General features: G+C 36.8%; 1 protein-coding gene across 14 annotated transcripts in view; it reads left to right on the top strand.

Annotated features, from left to right (window-relative positions):
* bru3 (bruno 3) overlaps positions 1–19,026 on the top strand; it is a 318,409-nt gene that overhangs the window by 58,025 nt on the left and 241,358 nt on the right. For 12 of the 14 annotated variants that reach the window (XM_066392862.1, XM_066392856.1, XM_066392861.1 and 9 more), the window contains one exon: positions 3,182–3,264. Coding sequence is in view for 12 of the 14 variants with exons in the window: in XM_066392861.1 (XP_066248958.1) it covers positions 3,182–3,264 (83 nt within the window). In the remaining 2 variants the exon portion in view is untranslated. Of the gene's footprint in view, positions 1–3,181; positions 3,265–12,676; positions 13,125–19,026 lie in introns of those variants that run through there. The other 2 variants (XM_066392865.1, XM_066392859.1) reach the window with 1 other exon arrangement.

The following is a 19,026-nucleotide window of genomic DNA, read 5'->3' as shown; positions in this document are numbered from 1 at the left end:
TATGATAAACTTGTCCCGCCCAGTGTACTTAATAGACCTACAAAACAGCTGTTTCTAAGGACATATACACTCAGAATTACGCAACTGTCAGCGCACGCAATTCGTCCTATCCATGGCAATACATGCTATGTTTAGACAACCACAAGATTGTACCTTTACATCAGTATCACGAAACGTTCCTCAAACCAAATTGAGTCGGATAATCAACGAAACACACGCGATATTACGCAATTATTACGATTGTATTTACACGCACTCTTTCTGGCTTCACCTATTCATCATCAAAATTAAACAAATTATTCATCACGACACTTGAATGGGAGTCTCGGTTTGGATAATTTATGCATGTTGATAAGGAAGGAGCAGAGGTATTTACTATAATGTTCGGGGCGTCATTGTTAATTAGGAAATTAAAAGGATACTTCACAATGAAATTTATGGAAGTAGAGTTAAACTATATACAGGTCTCAGCAACTCGAGTGGAAACATAGGGATTCTGCAACTGGGAGAAGGGCTGCATAAGGTTTAATATGCCTCCGGCAAAGACCAACGAACTGGGTTGCACGGTTAGTGGCTGAAGGGGGAAAGCCGGTCCAGTGTTTTGCCAGATCTCTTACCATTTCAGAATTTTTACCAATATAAATTTTAGTGATGAATTAATCGTTTTTTTTAAAATTATTTACATTGTTGCTTTAATATTAAAGAAATCCATCGCCGCAGAAGCAGTAAAATTCATGCTAATCTAAATATCGAAGTAGAGACGTAGGCTGGGCGGGCCAGTCCCGTGGGCGGAGTCAATCCAGTGTTACCAGATCTCTTACTGTTTTAAAACTTTTACTAATGTAAGTTGTAGTGGCGGATTAATAGTTTTTCTTCATTTATTTGCATTGCTATTTTTGCTCCGATGTTTAAAAAAAATTCCATCATCGCGAAGGCCGCAAAATCCATACTAATCTAAACATTGATATAGAGACGTAGGTCGAACGGGCCAGTCCCGGGGGCGGAGACAGTTTAGTGTTACCAGATTTCTCACCGTTTCAGAATTTTTATTAATATAGCTTCTAGTGATGAATTAATCGTTTTTTTTTAAATTTATTTCATTGTTTCTTTTTGCTTTAATATTATAAAAAAATCATTGCCGCAAAGGTAGTAAAATTCATACTAATTCAAATATCGAAGTAGAAACATAGGCCGGACGTGCCAGTCCCAAGGGCGGGGTCAGTTCCATCTTGCCAGATCTGTCACTGTTTCAAAATATTTACTAATATAACTTGTAGCGACGTATTAATCGTTTTTCTTTTTTTATTTGCATTGCTGTTTTTGCTCCGATATTTTAAAAATTTTCCATCATCGCGAAGACAGCAAAATCCATACTAATCTAAATCGAAGTGGAGACGTCGGCCGGACTGACTCCTCCCACGTCAGCCGCTAGCCGCGCAACCCACTTAGTTGGTCTTTGTCCGAGGCATATTAAACCTGTAAAATAATTTAGGTGTGTATATCGATCGAAAGCATATGCCTCCAAATGTAGCTAAATTTAGAAATGATTTCTTTCATCGTGATGGACTTCTTTGGAGAGAAAATTTGCATATTGAGAACGAAATATGTTACACTAATGAAATGTTCAGCAAAGGTAGAGAAAAACATGTTCTACGTAGAAATTCTGCAGCTTTGCTGAACTTCAATAATTTTCAATCATATTATTATGCTCTAAAATATAACGCTATCGTGTAATGGAAAATATGCGGTTTTCAAACGTTAAACCACAAAGAACTTGTTGCCCTTATAGAAAATTTATGTTCCTCCATAAGGGCATGTGACAGACGCGACCAAAGAAACCGATGTCTGCTGGAACAGTGAAGTGGTTTCGATGCCAATTCTTAAATGTGAAAAATTTTCCAGGGCATTATTTCAGAATATACAGATATAGGAGAAAGGCTCTATGCCAAATATATAAAAAGCTTTTAACTTCCCAACTTTAGACGATTGGTATAGATGATGCTGCATTTCTCCCCCTGTAAAGTGAAATATATGGAATTAGAGGAATGTATTATATATAAACAGATTCCGAACTAAAAGCGTAGGTATAGTAAACTTCGACAAGAGTTTAAAACTTTGTCATAGCCCATTAGGTTGGCCCAGTACTCAGATGCGCCTGAAAGTTTCTGCATTTGTTATTCGGCTGTAATCGACCAACTCGAATGCCAATACAGAAACTTTATCAAGATGTTCAGTTCTGACTGCTTTAGAAGTCGTCTTTATGAGTCAACATCGAAACTACACATCTTTTATGGGCCAACATCGAAACTACACTTTAAAGTAATTACGTACACCCTCCATGTCAAACTTAGTCCAACATATCGATGTTGATCTACCCTGTGTATAAATAATGTAGCCAGTGGTAATTACTCACGTTTTGATGACTTTGATCATCAACGGCGTGATGGATTTTCCCGGAAATAGACGTGGGAAAATTGAGTTGGAAAATGGCCAAGAAGCTAAATAGTCCCTCGGTAATTTTGCGTTTAGAGCCGGACGGAGTTTAATTTTCTTAAATTGAATCATGCCAGAGTGCGAATAAAAATGTTGCCCTCAGATAAGGGAGTGAAGTTTGTGTTGGAATTACCCCAAAAGCTTGCTGCAATGTCACCAAAGGCTTTCTTTGAAAATCTTAATTATGATAATTAGTACAGAGTGGATTTTGCTGTTCACAAGACAAAAACAGGAAAATTCTAAAAAATGTTGCCTGAAATTACTTGAAGGGAATTTCATTATGTGATATGTCATGAAAACGAATGCAATCTAATTCAGCAAGAATTCAGCACAACCCCGATAACGACACCCCCGAGTTCAAGACGAAGGCTAAATTTCCAAATCAATCATTCTTTAACAGCAGGATGCCATATTATCGGCTATAAAGGGCGTCGCGTGTCGGCTTTAGGAGAGGCATTGTATTTGTGTCTAGCTTGCTCTATATTCCTTTGTGAAAATGTAGAGCCCGAAATTCGGGCCTCTGCGTTTTAATATTCCAGCTGAAACCTGCCCTTTCAGCTGTATTTTTAATTACTTGATGACACTAAATTCTCAACAACAAACGAGGGGAAATGTTTTTTAGACCTAGCGAATAAAAATGCAAATGTAACGACAAACGTCCTCATTTCGTTTTATATTTTAATTGCAGGTTGCGCATTCCTAACGTACTTCAACCCGGAGAGCGCCCTCAATTGCCAGAACGCTCTGCATGAGAAAACCACGTTATCAGGGGTGAGTGGCGTCATAATGTTTAGTGTTCCTTTAATTTCCTTGTTATGAATTTTGATGTTAATTTTGTGAAAAAAAACTACCATTAATGGAAACTGTATGAAATAAGTCAAATAAAATTATTTAGAATGCCGGATTTGGACGAAGAACATATGTAAGTAAAGTGTCAGCGTTCTGTAGCCTTGGACTCACTAATTTTTTTATCAAATTTCAAGGGAATAGAGGGTTATTTTTATTATCGAACTATATGAGCTTCGTGATGCTTCAGATCGATTTATAGTTCCATGTCAGTTAGACGTAAGAAGTTGCCGCAAGTAGTAAAGAATCACAAATAAGGATAATTTCAAATTGACAGTCTCTCATTACGTCTTACGGATAAATTATGAATGACACTGCTAATTATAAACCATTAAATTTTATCTTTGATTTCTCTTACATCTAACTTCTCAGCGCTGCAGACCTATAAATACGGTTATACTTACTTTTCAAATTATGCCTTTCCACACAATAGCAAGTCTCTCCCCTCTTCGGCCTTGTACATATGGCTTTCTTGATCACATTTAAAGCTGAAAATATGTCAAGAGGGATGTTTCATCGATCGAACAGCGTAAATTTCAAACAAATATCTCACTCCTAATGGAAGTTAAGATTTGGAAAATTCTATTAATTAGAGAGATTTGCAGGTCTCTTGAAGAGTTGTTCTTTTGTAGCTTTGGACTAATGGCTTTCTTGATCAATTTTCAAGGAAAAAATACGTCTATAGGGGTTAATTCAACTAACGAACGTTGCAAAGTTCGAGAAAATAACTTATTCCTAATGGAGTTACGAGGTTTTCGACATTTTGGTAATTGAAGAGTTGTGCTGATTACTGAAAGATTTTTCTTCAGTATTACCATCAAATTTCCAGCAAGAAAATACGTCCGTGGACTACTTTTACAGCTATTAAACTGTGCAAATCTGGATGGAATAATTGATTACTAATGAGAATTTTCAATTTTCGGGAATATATTTAAAAGAAAGTTGTGTTGGACTTACCCTTTTGGCACATTCTTCAGAACTCATCGATTTCTGGGTAACTTTTCCAGGAAAAAAACACTTCTCTAGAGGCTCATTTCAACTATCAAACATTGAAAACTTGAATAAGAAAGGTTATTCCTAATAATGCCTTAAAATTTTCCTAAAACACTGAATAAAAAAAATTAATCCTAATGGGAGTTCTGGATTTTTGAAAAGTGTATTAAGGAGAAAATTGCTCTGAAGTTTATCCCCTCTTCAGGAGATTGCGGCAATTGCAGGGAAAAATACGTCTGAAGAGGGTTCTTCTAACTATTAAATATATCATGAGTCCCGGATAAATAACTTATTCCTGGTAAATTATTTTATTGAGTTGTGAATGTTTCAAATTTGCATTAAGAACAAATTTGTACTAAATGTTATGTCTTCGACAGCATACGACATGGTGGTTTCTGGATAAAATGTATCTGTAGAGCGTTATTTTTTTTCCAAGCAGTGCAAAAAATCAAATATCTTCGAAACATCAAGGACTTTTTTAATTAGTTTTTTTTTAAATAAATGCGATGCTGATTTTAGCAGTTTCAGACGAAAATCTGCTTGAAAACTTCGGGATTTTTCCACCAATCATGTTAATATTTTGTATTCAATATTACCATTGTATATTCTCAGAATATTTAAGGTAGCGATGTGTCAAAATAAGAAAGATTACCTGCTATGTACATTCTAAATATACTCAGAATCAATTATAATTTAGACTTGATAATGGTGTGCACACAGGTATGTTTTTTTATGCCAATTAAGCAGTCGGCTAAACTTTCGACCAATCCTAAGTTTGTAGTCTTTAGTGGCCTGAGTAATTCTATTTCTTTAGGTAAATTAGGCAAGCGGCGACTAAACTTTCGTCCTCGCAAGTCTGTGGTCTGTAGTGGTTTTAATATCATACATACAGGTATCACCAGTTCAAGTGGAAATATAGGGATTGTGCAGGTGGGAAAAGGATCGCATAAGGTTTAATATGCCTCCGACAAAGACCAACGAAATGGGTTGCGAGGCCAGCGATTGACGTGGGCTGAGTTAGTCCGTCCCACGTCCCCACTTCGATGTTTAGATCAGTATCGAATTTCGCTACCTTCGCGGCGATGGAAATTTAAAAAAATATCAGATGTTACACACAATAAATGTTGCACGTCTTTAGTCACGCAGAGGTCTCGGCCGATTAATTCAAAAACCTTAGGTTGCAGGAATCGCGCCGCCTGCAACCTTCGTTATTGGCTTCTACGTTTTTATATCGAATCAAAACTGACGAATAAATTATTTATACTGAACCAAATAATTCCATAACTAAATATTAATTAGACCTTATTTAATGAACATAAATAATTTATAATAATTATTATAAGTACAAATTGATCATAAAAATATAAAGAACGATAGTAACCAATAATATATACCAATAACTATTCGATATTTTGTACTCCTAATTAATTTATAATACAAAGTAAAAGTAGCTATGTAAATAAATGAAAACAAAAAAATTAATCCATCACTAGAACTAGTAAACATTCTGAAACGGCGAGAGATCTGATAACACTGAACTGATTCCGCCCACTGCACTAGCCCAGCCTGGCCGATATTTAGATTAGTATGGATTTTACTACCTTCGTGACGATGGAATTTTTTTTAAATATCAGTGCAAAAAGCAGTAATGGAAATGAATGAAAAAAAGATTAATCGACCACTAGAAATAATATTAGTAGAAATTCTGAAACGGAGAGAAATCTAGTGACATTAAACTGACTCCGCCCACTGGGACGGTCCGTTTGGCCGACGCCTCCACTTCGATGTTTAGATTGGTATGGATTTTGCTTTGTCTTCACGGCGATCGAAAATTTTTTAAATATGAAAGCAAAAAGCAGCAATGTAAATTAATCAAAAAAAGATTCATTCACCACTAAAACTTATATTAGTAAAAATTTTAAAATGGTAAAAGATCTGGTAACCTTAGACTGACTCCGCCCACGTCAACCACTAGTCTCTCACCCACTTCGTTGGTCTTTGTCGGGGGCATGTTAAACCTTATGCGATCTTTCTTCCACTTACACAGTGTCTATGTTTTCACTTGAATTGGTGATACCTGTATGCAAGATATGCGTAATTCTTCGATCCAAGCCAGAAAACCAACAGCCTTAGCTTGTGGATTACTACCACGCGAACTTTTTATCTAAAAGTATTACTATTCTTAGTATTTTCTTAGGACTTCAGCTCACTAGTTCTACTCCTAAGAATACTTCTCCTTCAGGTTTCGATATTTAAAATTGTGCAGTCGCAGTACAGTCGGAGAATTTGGAAATGAGATTTTTGGATGTAAATGAGTTGAGATCGCTAGGCACTGAATCACACCTCACTCAGGATACACAAGCTGGGAATGCTTTCCTATACTAACTCAAAGTAGATGACATCTTATATCTATAAAGCGTAGGGCCGAGTGCCTATCTCCTAGAATGGATTTAGGTCACGTCCTACTTGTGATTCAAGCACCTTCTCCAACTAGCGATAAACATGAAAAGACGATTCTAAAAAGAGGTTCTACTCCAGAGAGAGCCATAGTTAATGGATCGATCGCAATAGTTGTGGGCAAATTGAATGGCAAAGATGGCAGATGCCGACGGGAAATGTTAGGGCATATATGGAGTACATCTGGAGAGAGGAGGTGGATAACTGTTTTTCTTTGCATAATATCACAATAGAATTCATTTGCTTGATTTTTGTTCTTGCACCTGAGCTATTATTAAAATCCTGATAATGAGAGAGTGCGCCTATAATATCCTCATCGTGAATTAATAAGTTGATATAATGGTGCACAGGGAAATCGAAAATTCAATATAGATATTTCAGGAATAAGAAATCCAGAAAGCGTTATGTACTCAAAGGACACGTGCGTGGGAATAACAGTCCCATAGAGCGATGTCCAACAAGCGTGGCTACAGTCAATGACGTATTAGATACTGCATATGAATGGATGAGTATGAAGAGAATGGAGAGATGAAGCAAGTTGTGGCATGCGTTACAAAGGGTAAATTGATGGTACATGAGAACTAGATATTACTTGTTTCACTTTCTTAAGCGGAAAAAATGTCAAAAAATTCCCCAGCAGGGAATTCAATAATTGTAAATGGAAAATACAAATTGTGAGGCAAATATTGCAATTGCAGAGGAGAAAATGAAGGTACTATGAGTGAGGTGGAAAAGTTGAAGACTTAACGTATCTAAGAAACTACAGCCACTAAAGTGAACACAGACGTTAAATGCAAAAAGTTTTATACTTCAGGCCTTTAGGTTGTCATTACGACAGTAATAAAACTTAGCTTTAACCCGCCCTCGGAATTTCATTCCGTTTTAACATAAAGCCAGTTATTTCCTTCCAAGCTTTCAGTGTTCTGGAAAAGCAAATCCAAAACAGCACGTTTCGGTTCAGAGGCGTGTGATCATGTTTAAAATACAGCAATGGAAATGGCAAATTCAATTTGAGTTAGCATATAGGGCTTCTAGAACAAAGCAGATCGCAGATAATGTAGGAAACAGGCAACAACGAACTGATCGGGATTCGGGAGCCCTTTTTAATCATGAATCTGAGCGCTTGTTTGGGCAAAAAGTATGCCTTTGTTGTATTTTGTCAGTGGGGATTGATTGTTATTGAAGGCTTCAAGCGTTCTTGTATAGGTTCCAAATTTGACAGAGGTTTGTATTTTTCTATTCACGAAACGCAAACAAATTTAGGTTCAATTTGGATGAACCTTGTTACAGAATATTTTTAGGTTCGTAAGTATCTTTGGCAAATAAGGAACAAAGGCAAACCTATGAAGCCATCAATTTGTGACTCATCGGTGACTAAAATGGGCTATTTATACTCGTAGCCTTCCCATGGCGCCATTAAAAAAATGATGATGGGTGGGTAAAATTAAAATTATACATGAAAACTTTGGGTTTTGTAGGGATATTTCCGGAAAATGCCTAATTTGTTCGCGTATCTAAGCGAAATTTCATTAAGACATAAACCATATCAATTAAGCAGCGTTTAACTTAAGTTGATCTCTTAGAGTTTACAAGATTCATGAGTCACATAGAACAAAAAATAATTAATAGCAATTTCAAACAAAATTAAACATTTTAAAAAAGGTTTATTGATCACATTTTCATTCCCTCAAAAAGTGATCGTAACTTGCTTTCCAATTTCCTGAGCTCCTCATACACACAACTTAGCCCTGAAGGCCAGATATATGGAAAGATCCCCTTTTTGGACTTATCATTGAAACGAGCTAATTAGCATGATCGAATTTGAGTATATAGGAAACCATCATTCACTGACAGGTTAATTTTGTTTAACTTTAACTCTCCGTTTTCTCCCCATTTGCACCATTAAATTCTTTCTTTTACGGACTCTTCAACCTGCCAGTGTCCGCTTTCAATCAGGAGTTGAGTGTAATTAAATAAATTGCGTCTCTTAATAGTTTCCTTACGTAAAGGGTTGACAAGTATTATTACAAATTCTTGAGTAAACACAAAATCTCTCATAAGATCATTCACAATAAATGCCAGACGTACATCCAAACTGTAATGTCGCTCTTAAGATGGTTGGTGCTCTTAAAAGACATATGTTAGGACTTAAGACAGGGCAGAAAGATTATCAAAATCCGGGGTTTATTGTCTTAGCTGCAGTAACTGCTCAGCCACATAAGTGGGACCGTCTGGAGTTAAAATTTCAGTTAGGGTTCAAGAACATACAAATTGTTTTTAAAATACAGCGGTTCGAAGGTACAGGAGACCAATTCGGTCTTCGCTAATCGTCTGTTGTCTACTGGACATAATTTCCCAGGTGACGACAAGGAGGTGGTCCTTCATAAAAGGAAAAGGGAACAAGTTGGATTTCTTGGAGAAATTGGAAATTTACAAACCTAAAGAGTATTCCAGTTTCACTTGCGTACAGGGTTTCCTACATTCGACCCTCAACATGGGGATATCGGAAACCGTAGAAGACACGGAGTCGATTAAATAGAGGCAAAGTTGTATCTTTATGAGAGGAGTACTTTGCCTTTTTAATTTAAAAAAATCCGATTACTTCCGGAGATATCAGAAAAAAACTGAAAATTGTTTTCTTTTTATTTTTTTTCTGCCGTAATTTACAGAGAAACATGAAAATGGAGAACACTTTCTAAAAATTCTTTTCCATCACTACAACATGAAAATAATTTTTCAGAGATTCGAGGTGTTTGCTTTTTCAATAACATCATCAACATTTTTTTTAAATAGAGACCTGATCTTTTTTTACAAATTTGGCTAGTCATTGATAATTGAAAGACAACTATGTATCACCCTTGCCGATTTGCGATATCTAAATCAAAAATATTCATTGTCAGGATATTGAAAATATATTTTAAACATTCTGGTTATTGATTCAAGTCTGGATTGCGGGCAGGCCAATGAATTCCACCATGGTTACCCATCCACTTATTTGGAAATATTTAGTTTAGCAATAATAATATAAATAAAATAGACAAGTAGGCTGCATCTATGATACCAATTGTAACGCGTTTATGCCTGTCATGTGATCAATATCTGATATTTATTGAACTATGCATTTTGGCATAGGAGATTTCAATTTGTGTTATGAAAGTTGAGCAAGTAGGATGCATTAGTTCAATATGTGAAAATGTTGAGGTTTTGTTTCTCCTGACAATGAATATTTTTGATCTAGATGTCGCAAAAAGGCAAATGTGACATTTGGTTGTTTTTCAATTATCAATGACTAGTCGAATTCATAAAAAAACGGTTAAGCCCCTATGTAGGAAAAAAACTTGATGATGGTATTAAAAAACTGAAACGTTGTATCTCCGAAAAACTATTTTCATGTTATAGCGCGGGAAAAAATGCCTTAAAAAATATTCTCCATTTCATGTTTCTCTGTAATTTAAGGTGGAAAAAAAAAAGAAAATAGCAATTTTCATTTTTTTTCAGATATCCTCGGAAATAATCGGAATTTTTAAACAATTAAAAAGGCAAAGTATTCCTTCCATAAAGACACATCTTTGCCTCCATTTAAACGACTCTATATTTTTTTGCGGTTTCCGAGATCCCCATGTTGAGAGTCAAGTATGAGACAACCTGTACATAAGACCTTTAATTAGTAACGGCAATTCATATTTAGCAATTTGGAGGATCATAACGTATTTCACTGAGATCGAGGGAACGTAAACATAAACGTTTTCAATGCTGTGCACCACCTGATAATGACGAGACTTTCAGTTTTAATGTATAGCTTAGTGCGTGTGTTTTGACCATCTGTAAGTCCGATTTTAACTCGTTGATGTGTGCAGGTTTTATTGTTTAATGTATTTATTACGTTTACTGTGTGCGTATTACATACATGTGATACACTTACCGAGACGTGTAGGATCAAAGTAAACAGAATTCTGAAACATAATAGTCAGAAATGAAAATTTTTTGAAACATAAAAATTTTGAAATTTCAGTCCTATTAGAAGGTTTTAATACAGTAGCGCGTGACTTGTTGAACCACATTGCGGAGAATCACAGGTCTGATATTCTTTCATAATATACAATACAGAGAAACGTGCAAAGGTGGGCAATGATTTATCACAGAAAAGTGTGAGCATTTAAATCACAACGACTCGGTGTTTAAGTGCTCACACTTATCGGTCAGAATCATCGACCTGAACTAACCTGGAAAGCACAGTGTGAATTTAGAATGTGAAGGAAATATGGGGACATTATGAGATGTTTTATTGTGCACGGCTTAAAAAGCATGTTACAAGAATGATCCACATGCATCTCATTTTCCCTCATAAATCCTTTATGGAGAAATCCCCAGTCTCGACTCAAATTATCTGGGGCGAACCCATTTCTTTCACGCTTGAAAAGACAACGATAGCCCACCGATCGGAAACGTTCCTCCAGATTCTAAACAAGTTTTATGCGGTTATTCAGGGCTTCAAATCGAAGTTAGTGAGAATACTAGGAACAGAGAATACTCCACAAAACCTTCCGGGGGAAACTCTGTCCATAGTTGTTCGTATAATTGCATTTTTAAATCTTTGTTTTTGTGTTCGAGCGTTCGTGAAGTGATTGCTTGAGTAGATAGGTCTTTTCTGAACCCACCGGAAAATTGCTTATTGCCTCGCTTACCAAATCGAAGGTTCTAAAAAGCCTTCAATTCGGACGCTGTGTCGGACTATTAACCTGAGAAAATTAAGGCCTTTTACGACTTTATGATATCTGGAATGAGACTTATGCTTGGTACCAGTTTTGCTCTTAATTTACTCAGCACCCTAAAGACCGGTATCGAGCGTCTTAGATCCCATCAGTTCGGTTCATCTCGAGTCAAATGCAGGAAAATCGGCAATGTCAGCGGTAAATTTGTTGAGCCTGCAGGAAAACAGTCTACCAATGTCATCTGCTGTATCCTCTCTACTGCATCTCGACCTAATCTTCGAGTGTAAGCCGCAGGATTTATTGCACAAGACCAAGAGTAATGGTGGTAAATACAAATGGTCTAATAGGATCAGAACCGGTCTTTGGGGGTTCTCGAGTTAATTTGATGCTTTTCGACGATCGTTCGTAAGAGCATTTGCATTGATCTTTGATCCTAATTTTGACCAAAGCTAACATCATCCTGGACCCTACTCAAAGGCTGAGCTGGGTTACATGATTAGATTGTCGTATGGGAGTCCCGGGCTGACCTGGATAATGGAGGTGCTGTGAAACCAAGGGCCGATCGAAGGAAGAGAGGAAAGATTTGGAACCCTGATAGAGCTGGATTGGAAGGTGTAGATATGAGCCCAAGAGCAAGGATGACTGCAATAAATCTTGAAACGAGCAAAATGGATAGGCACGGTAAAGTGCAATGGTTTAATACGTTCGTTGAAAAAAATTAGGAATTTGATGGTAGTCAGGTGTTCTGTTTATTTTTCTGTAATATAAAATATCTGGTTGCTTGCCTTCTGAAAGAAGTCGCACGCTCCCAATTCGTATGAATAAAAAGCGGGACGAATGGTAAATATCAAGATTACTGGTCGAAATTAATAGTTGGACAATTTAAGGATAAACCCAAAATTGAAAAGTACCCAAACCTCTAAATTTTTTTCGCAACGTTAAATCTAAAGCTATGAATGTCGAGCGTGGCTATAGGGATTATGGCCCGAAATTGCTTTTGCTAATTCTAAAATTGAAGGCTAAATTGAAAATCTATGAAGGTGCCATTAAGCTGAAAATAACCCAATTGAAAATAGGACTTCCGCAAAAATTTACGAGAAAATCATAAATAACGTTCGTTTCGAGTACAGTGTTTCAGTTCCTGCCAATGGCCGAGCAACAGTTAATCGGCCGGATCGGGCTCTGCCTTTCAGCAGGCCCCGTATTTTTCAGTTTCAGCAGCTGAAAATTGTTTGGCGCGCGCTCTGAACGTGGCTTATGCTTAACTTCAACCGGCAGGCACGCGATAATATAAACAAACATGTCGGCCGACTAAAAAACTACTCCATTTTACCAGTTGGGCCCCAGATTGCCTCTACGTTTATCGGGACCGGGAACTTTGTTTACGGAAAATTTGCTGCCGTGTTTCGGAAAATCGTCTGTGTTTCCTCCTATCGAACTGCTAACACTCCCAGTTTCACCAAACAACCGGCTTCAAAACGCGAGTTAGTGTTATTCAGTGTTTGAGCAACCTGGCAAGTTCTGGATAATTGGATAAGTTGGAATCGCCTTGCCCTTTCTAAAATGGAATATGATTTATTCATCTACCCGGAATTGTTGGCTTACTATGACACTGCGAATTTGGTAGGTTTGTTAAAGATGATGAAATTTGAATGGCTTATACATGGAGAGGCTAAATTCATAACTTCTGCGAAAAGCAGTCATTTCTCCACTGTAATAGCTGCTGAAATGACTGTTTTTATCAACTGAAATTCAGATGTTTCAAATCTGGATCCGCTAGTAGTCTTGGTTGAACGCTACACTCTCCACCAGCTCTGTGTATACCAAAGATTGTAGCTTTTAAGATAAAAATGTTAAAGTATAAAATCGCAGATTGTAAACTGTCAGCGATAACGAATCGTGTAAGTAAGAACGTGCACACTATTCAGCAAAGCTTAAAGGTCAGTCGAGGATAAAAGAGATCCTCATTGACACAAGAAGTGTACCGGATTCCATAAAGCTGTGACTTTGTGTACTTTTTATATCCTACAGGACGTAGTGTTAACACAAGGATCACTGTGCATAAAAGGTGTTGCAAACTGGGACATCCAATAGAGAAGTCTCTGCCAGAGTTGAGCAACATCTCTCGGATGGTCAACAGATTTTTTCAATAGAGTGATCAGCCTTCGTCAACTGTAACGCTACCATCTAAGACTTACCAAAAAGGCTGTAGATATGTACCAGTACGACCACAATTGTCATCAGGACTAAAAAAATCACTGCTCTTAATTTGAACTGAGAATATATACTATGTCATGTTATCTACACGCTGGCGCAAAGATCATTCCCCCCCCCCCTCCCCCCCCCCTCACCAGAGGAAGAGTCAATTTTGGGGGACGTAGGTCACTTCGCCGTTTACATCACTGCCCTTGATAATGTCCACTGCAGTTGTCGACGAAATGTCAGGAAGTATTTTCATTGGAGCGCAGCTTAGGCAGTCAATGGCAAAAGTGAAATAAAGAAAATCGTTCATTTGTGGAAGAATAGTTGTAATCACGCAAAATAAGCATATCGCCAGAACATTAAAGTGCTTTATATCAGATGTGTTGCATTGCTCCCATGCTCGGTAGATATTTAGAGCACTTCAAAAAATACCAGTAATACGTGATTTCTGTGTACTTGATCTTTATCTAGCCATTTTGGAAGAAAGGTGAAATGTGTCTAACCTTTAATGTAAATTCCCAAAATGAAATAAAAAGTAAGGGTTCTTCGCGAAAAAAAATATCTTAGGAGGTGACTGCTTTTGAAATGAAAGCCACATTACGGGGAGGACCTTTCTAATTGAATTGAACGAAATATAAATGAGCTACAAAACATTTCTGGATTAATAATCGCACTTAGGCGTTTATCAAATTGGGCCACTTTCATTGTTCATGATTTATAGAGGGGAAAAATATTTATATTCCATGGCGCCTCAAGATTTATCACCAGTTCGAATAGCGTATGGTTAAATCAAGTTAATTCCCTGCAACTCAGCCACTATGCTGAACCAATAATGACTCTGAAATCATATTCCACACCATTTTCGTATACTTTTAATTAGTGAGAGCAACCTTTTAATTACTTACAACTAAATTTAAAATACGTGCCTTGAGAAGCATAGCACTCTTCTTTCTTACTCAAGTTCCTTTGAGAGTTTCAAATGTACCTAAAAGACACTATGCATCAAATAATGAATAGACCGAGGTCCTTTAATTAAAAAGATGGTAATGAAAATATACCGACCACAAAATTAGGTGTAGCCATGGAGTACGGGGTTGATAAATGACCTTAAATTAGAATTCCTGCGTGGGTACAAGGTGTAGTCTTGTAAGATGCAAGGATGCTGAGGCCCTTTAACCTTTAATCCCCAGGTTATTATGTTGGTCAAAGGTGGCTGATAAAATTAATTGGGTCAAACGGAACCATTCGGGAAATTAAATGCAGCGATTTTAGTTGACAGACCTAAAGTCTCTTTGAAAATACATCAGGCAAAATCTAACTGAATCGATGCATCGATCGGACTTTTTGCTGGTTAAACCATCAGAATTTATTACCGGGCCCGTCGTCGGTTCTCTCGACTTATAAAACGAAATAGTAAAATTGAGTGAGTGACGTGCTGGAATGAAAAATCGCCTTTGTCTTTCAAGTTCTGTTATTTTCGCGCCTCTGCAAATGTTGGGAAAACAAGATAATATTTTTGTTCGAAACAAAGCGCCCTTTATATTCGGGTTTTAGGGTCTGTCCCTTTTGACACAATCATAATCCATTTGTGCCAAAGTTCACTTTATGACGTCCTACTTGTTTTTGCAAATATGAGCGAAGCGTTTGGTCAACGATATTTTGACCGCCAAATGATCATAATTTCCTTTCATGAATTTGTATTTATTTGTTTATTTTTCCGAATGTGTATTAGCGCATGAACGAAAATCAGCAGGTATCATCCCCATTCGAGCAGTTGAAACTCAAATTTGAAGACGGTCACTGTCAGACCTTATCAACATTTGGAAGAAATACACATATAAGTACATTTCGCAAAGTTTTCGCCGCAAAACTGAAGATAAAAAAATAGCCAATTCGTCACCTTTAAAAACACAGAAAAGATTTCAAGTAGAGAGTGTATTGGATTCGGAAGTTGCGCCTTCTTCGAATGGATATTTCAGAAAATTTTAAGCTTAAAATAGAATTATGGAAACTTTCATTTCGGAAGCCTCAGCAACGATGAATGAAGCTTCGTTAAACGTCATGGCAACAATGGACGAAAAAAAAATCAGAAACAAACAATTCTGCCGTATGGTTTTGTTGACCGTCCAATTCGGCTAAAAGAGCTAATTTATTCAAGCCGAAGAGATAAACAACGACTTTAACAGTTAACCAGAAATATTCAATTTGCATCTTTAGGAAAACGTATTAGTCCACTTATCGCTGCTTCGCGAATGAGAGAGAGTGAAAAATAAGTTAAATGAAGGATGTGTATATTTTCACCAAGATCTTGAACTCTGAAAGGGATTTGGGGGAGCAGGTACTTAACGAGTCGCTCGATATTTGCGCTCAAATGAGACGCTCTAGAACGGTATTCTACATGAACACTCCGAAAATTTGAGTTTGTTTCGCTGTTTGATTTAAAATTTATTGGGAAGAGTAGCAAGAAATCACTAAAACTGATTTAATCCTTGCCAATGGATCAAGCAAATATAAAAATTGGAAAAATCTTTACTTGGAATTGTCGTTTTTTCTTAATGCTTCTTAACACACATTCATGTCTTTTAAAACAGTCGATTTTATTAGAAATTTTTATGATAGGTTTGCTTAAGGCGGATGAGGGTGTCATAACATTTTTTCAAATTGTAATAATACGACCTCCTTGACATCATAATTGACGAGTTTTTATATTATCTCCCTTTTTCCTAATGAAGAACGAAGCGGCTGTATAGATGGTAAGCAGATGCCCATGAATCTCTAGGAGCGAGAAAGCTATATAGAGCGTGAGTAACTGTACCGGCTCATTGCTCCGATTCCTCATATTTATAGGCAAATTTTATTGTTTTTCCAATATCGCACACATTTTATAAAACCCATTCCATTACAGTAACAAGCCAGACACGGGGGGCCAAATCCTTTATCGGGATTTATTTCGTTACTTCTGCTCTGCAAACTTTAAATTACGTGCCCCGGCCGCACGGCTGCCTAATGGTCAGTGACTGATGCTAAAAAGAGAGGAAAAAACGTGTTCGACGTCGGACACAAATAAATTGATTTGCAACTTTGGAAGGTAATTAGGTTTTAACATATTGCTGCCCATGGGGGGAGACCACCCTTCTCATTCAATTTGTTCTTTCCAAGAATGACGCAACACCGCTTTTTCGGAAAAAGCCAAGGATTAGACATGATGGATCTTTGACGCCCGAGATTCCTCTAGTTCACGATAAAAATAAGTGACGCAAGCAATTTTTCTTAATATAAGACATCTGATCTGTATTCATCACTACCTCCAGGACTACGTAATATATTCTTGGCTCTATGGCTTGTCCGCCTATTACTTTGATCTAATAAAGGAGTGGACGGAAAGAGCAGAGCAAAGCCTGCTGCATATTTATTTTCATCTTATGCTTTTCATCCATTTTCTCCATTATTATTCCGAAGGCATCCATTGAAAATGGAAACCTGATTACATGGCTCGGAAGTGCGATTATATTTCATCATTCCTTTGTTTTGTGCAATTATCACGGTACAAAATTAATATATTTTTCGAGATTAATTGCACTGCGAGGACCACTCAAAGCAAAAGAACTGGGGATGCCATAATGAGAAAGCAGGAGTATCAAATTAAGGATAATTAATTAAGGATGTGGCAGTGGAAACTTCCAAGATTGCCGATGACATTGGCCGAAAGGTGTGTTACTAACATATTAATGCACAAAAGTGATAAACTGCAGCTAAAATTAGCTCGATTCATCACGTGTTTAAGCCTCGGCTGCGGAAAGTATGAAGCAATCGTAAAACAGTGTATGTTGGCTATACGTCTTTTCTTGGGTAATTGCTACTGTTTATTTGTCTTGGTTAGATTTGGTTACGTTGGGTAATAGCGCGTGCTTCCGGTGAAATTATTTTTTTAAAGTCTTACGTATTAGAGAGTGTTTTGTGGCGTATTTTCAGTGATGACTGTAATGTTAGCCTTCAGACCTAGCTATCTTACCAAAATTAGGATCAGAACAAAAATCTCTTATGTTCTTGCTTAAGTTTCCAGCGAAGTTAAGACACGTGCATTAAGTGTTTGCAGGAAAAAATATTATATCTACATCCAAAACTATAGTATAGTATATATAGTATCAAACAATATACTATAATAATATAGTATATATAATATAATAATATACCGGTTGTCCAGGCAAACCCTGCGCCTACGAGATTAATATGGGAAATCGGTTTTTATTTTTTGCGCCTGCAAGGATTATCCTGTAGAAACACTTTTGCATGGAGGTCATCATTCCGCAACTTTTTCAATCTTCTAATTAGAGCCGTTTTGGCTCAAAATGCCTTCAAATTTAAAAAAATTGAACGTCCCGCGTGACCGTTCGAGGCCACGATTGGTTAGAATCAACGTCAGAATTAAACAGACAAAGTCGCCAACAACACAAGCGTAAAAACCCCATGTCAAATAAATTTTCACTTTTTGCTAAATTCTAAGCAATTTGTAACTTATTTACGAGTTAATTCGGTGAAAGATCAATGGAAAACCTGAGGGTAATTATCATGTGATCTGCTTTGATATCCCTACAGTAAATAAACAAGTTTCTTATTAACTTGAGGTGATAACACAAAGATATAACCTATATCTTTTATCTCACTCGTGGTTGCGCAGGACATTCAAGTTTTGTAAGTTTAGAGATGTTTCGAGCCAAAACAGCTCTAATTAGAAGACTGAAAAAATTGCGGAATAATGGTCGGTCTTGAGTACTATGATGATGAGTAAGTTTTTCAAATGGATAATCCATGCAGACGCAAAAAAACAAAATCCGATTTTCTACGTTAATTTTCTATATCGAGGGTTCGCCTGGACACCCGGTATATAATAGTATAGTATAACACAATAGTGTCGTATAAAAATTTCAATAAAATTCTGTTTTATTGTGTTCAGAATGCAACAAAAAAGCTCGTAAATTCTGCGAGAGAAAGTTGTTTTTCAGCTTCATCAAAAATACTCTTATGCTATAAGTAAATAAAAAGTAAAGGCACTTTTAAATTATGCAACGATCAAAAACTTCCACGGTACCGAAACTTACGCAAACCGAAACGAAAAACTTCCAAAATTAAAACGCCCTAATACAACCGCTTATTTGCTTTTGAAAACTTGGAAACAAACTTACGGTCATAATTGTAAATTTATTAGTCACTCCCTGGAATTTGTTGGCTTTTACGAGTATGAATGTGCTTTATATACGCCCGGTTTCGACTTCCTTGGAACAACAATAATTGAAGTTTCGGACGAAGTTTTGGCCGATCTGGA

This window comes from Euwallacea similis, chromosome 8 (genome assembly GCF_039881205.1).
Source record: "Euwallacea similis isolate ESF13 chromosome 8, ESF131.1, whole genome shotgun sequence".
In the NCBI taxonomy this organism is placed as follows: domain Eukaryota; kingdom Metazoa; phylum Arthropoda; class Insecta; order Coleoptera; family Curculionidae; genus Euwallacea; species Euwallacea similis.
Note: the sequence above shows the minus strand (reverse complement) of the source record. Positions and strands in the feature narration are given on the sequence as shown.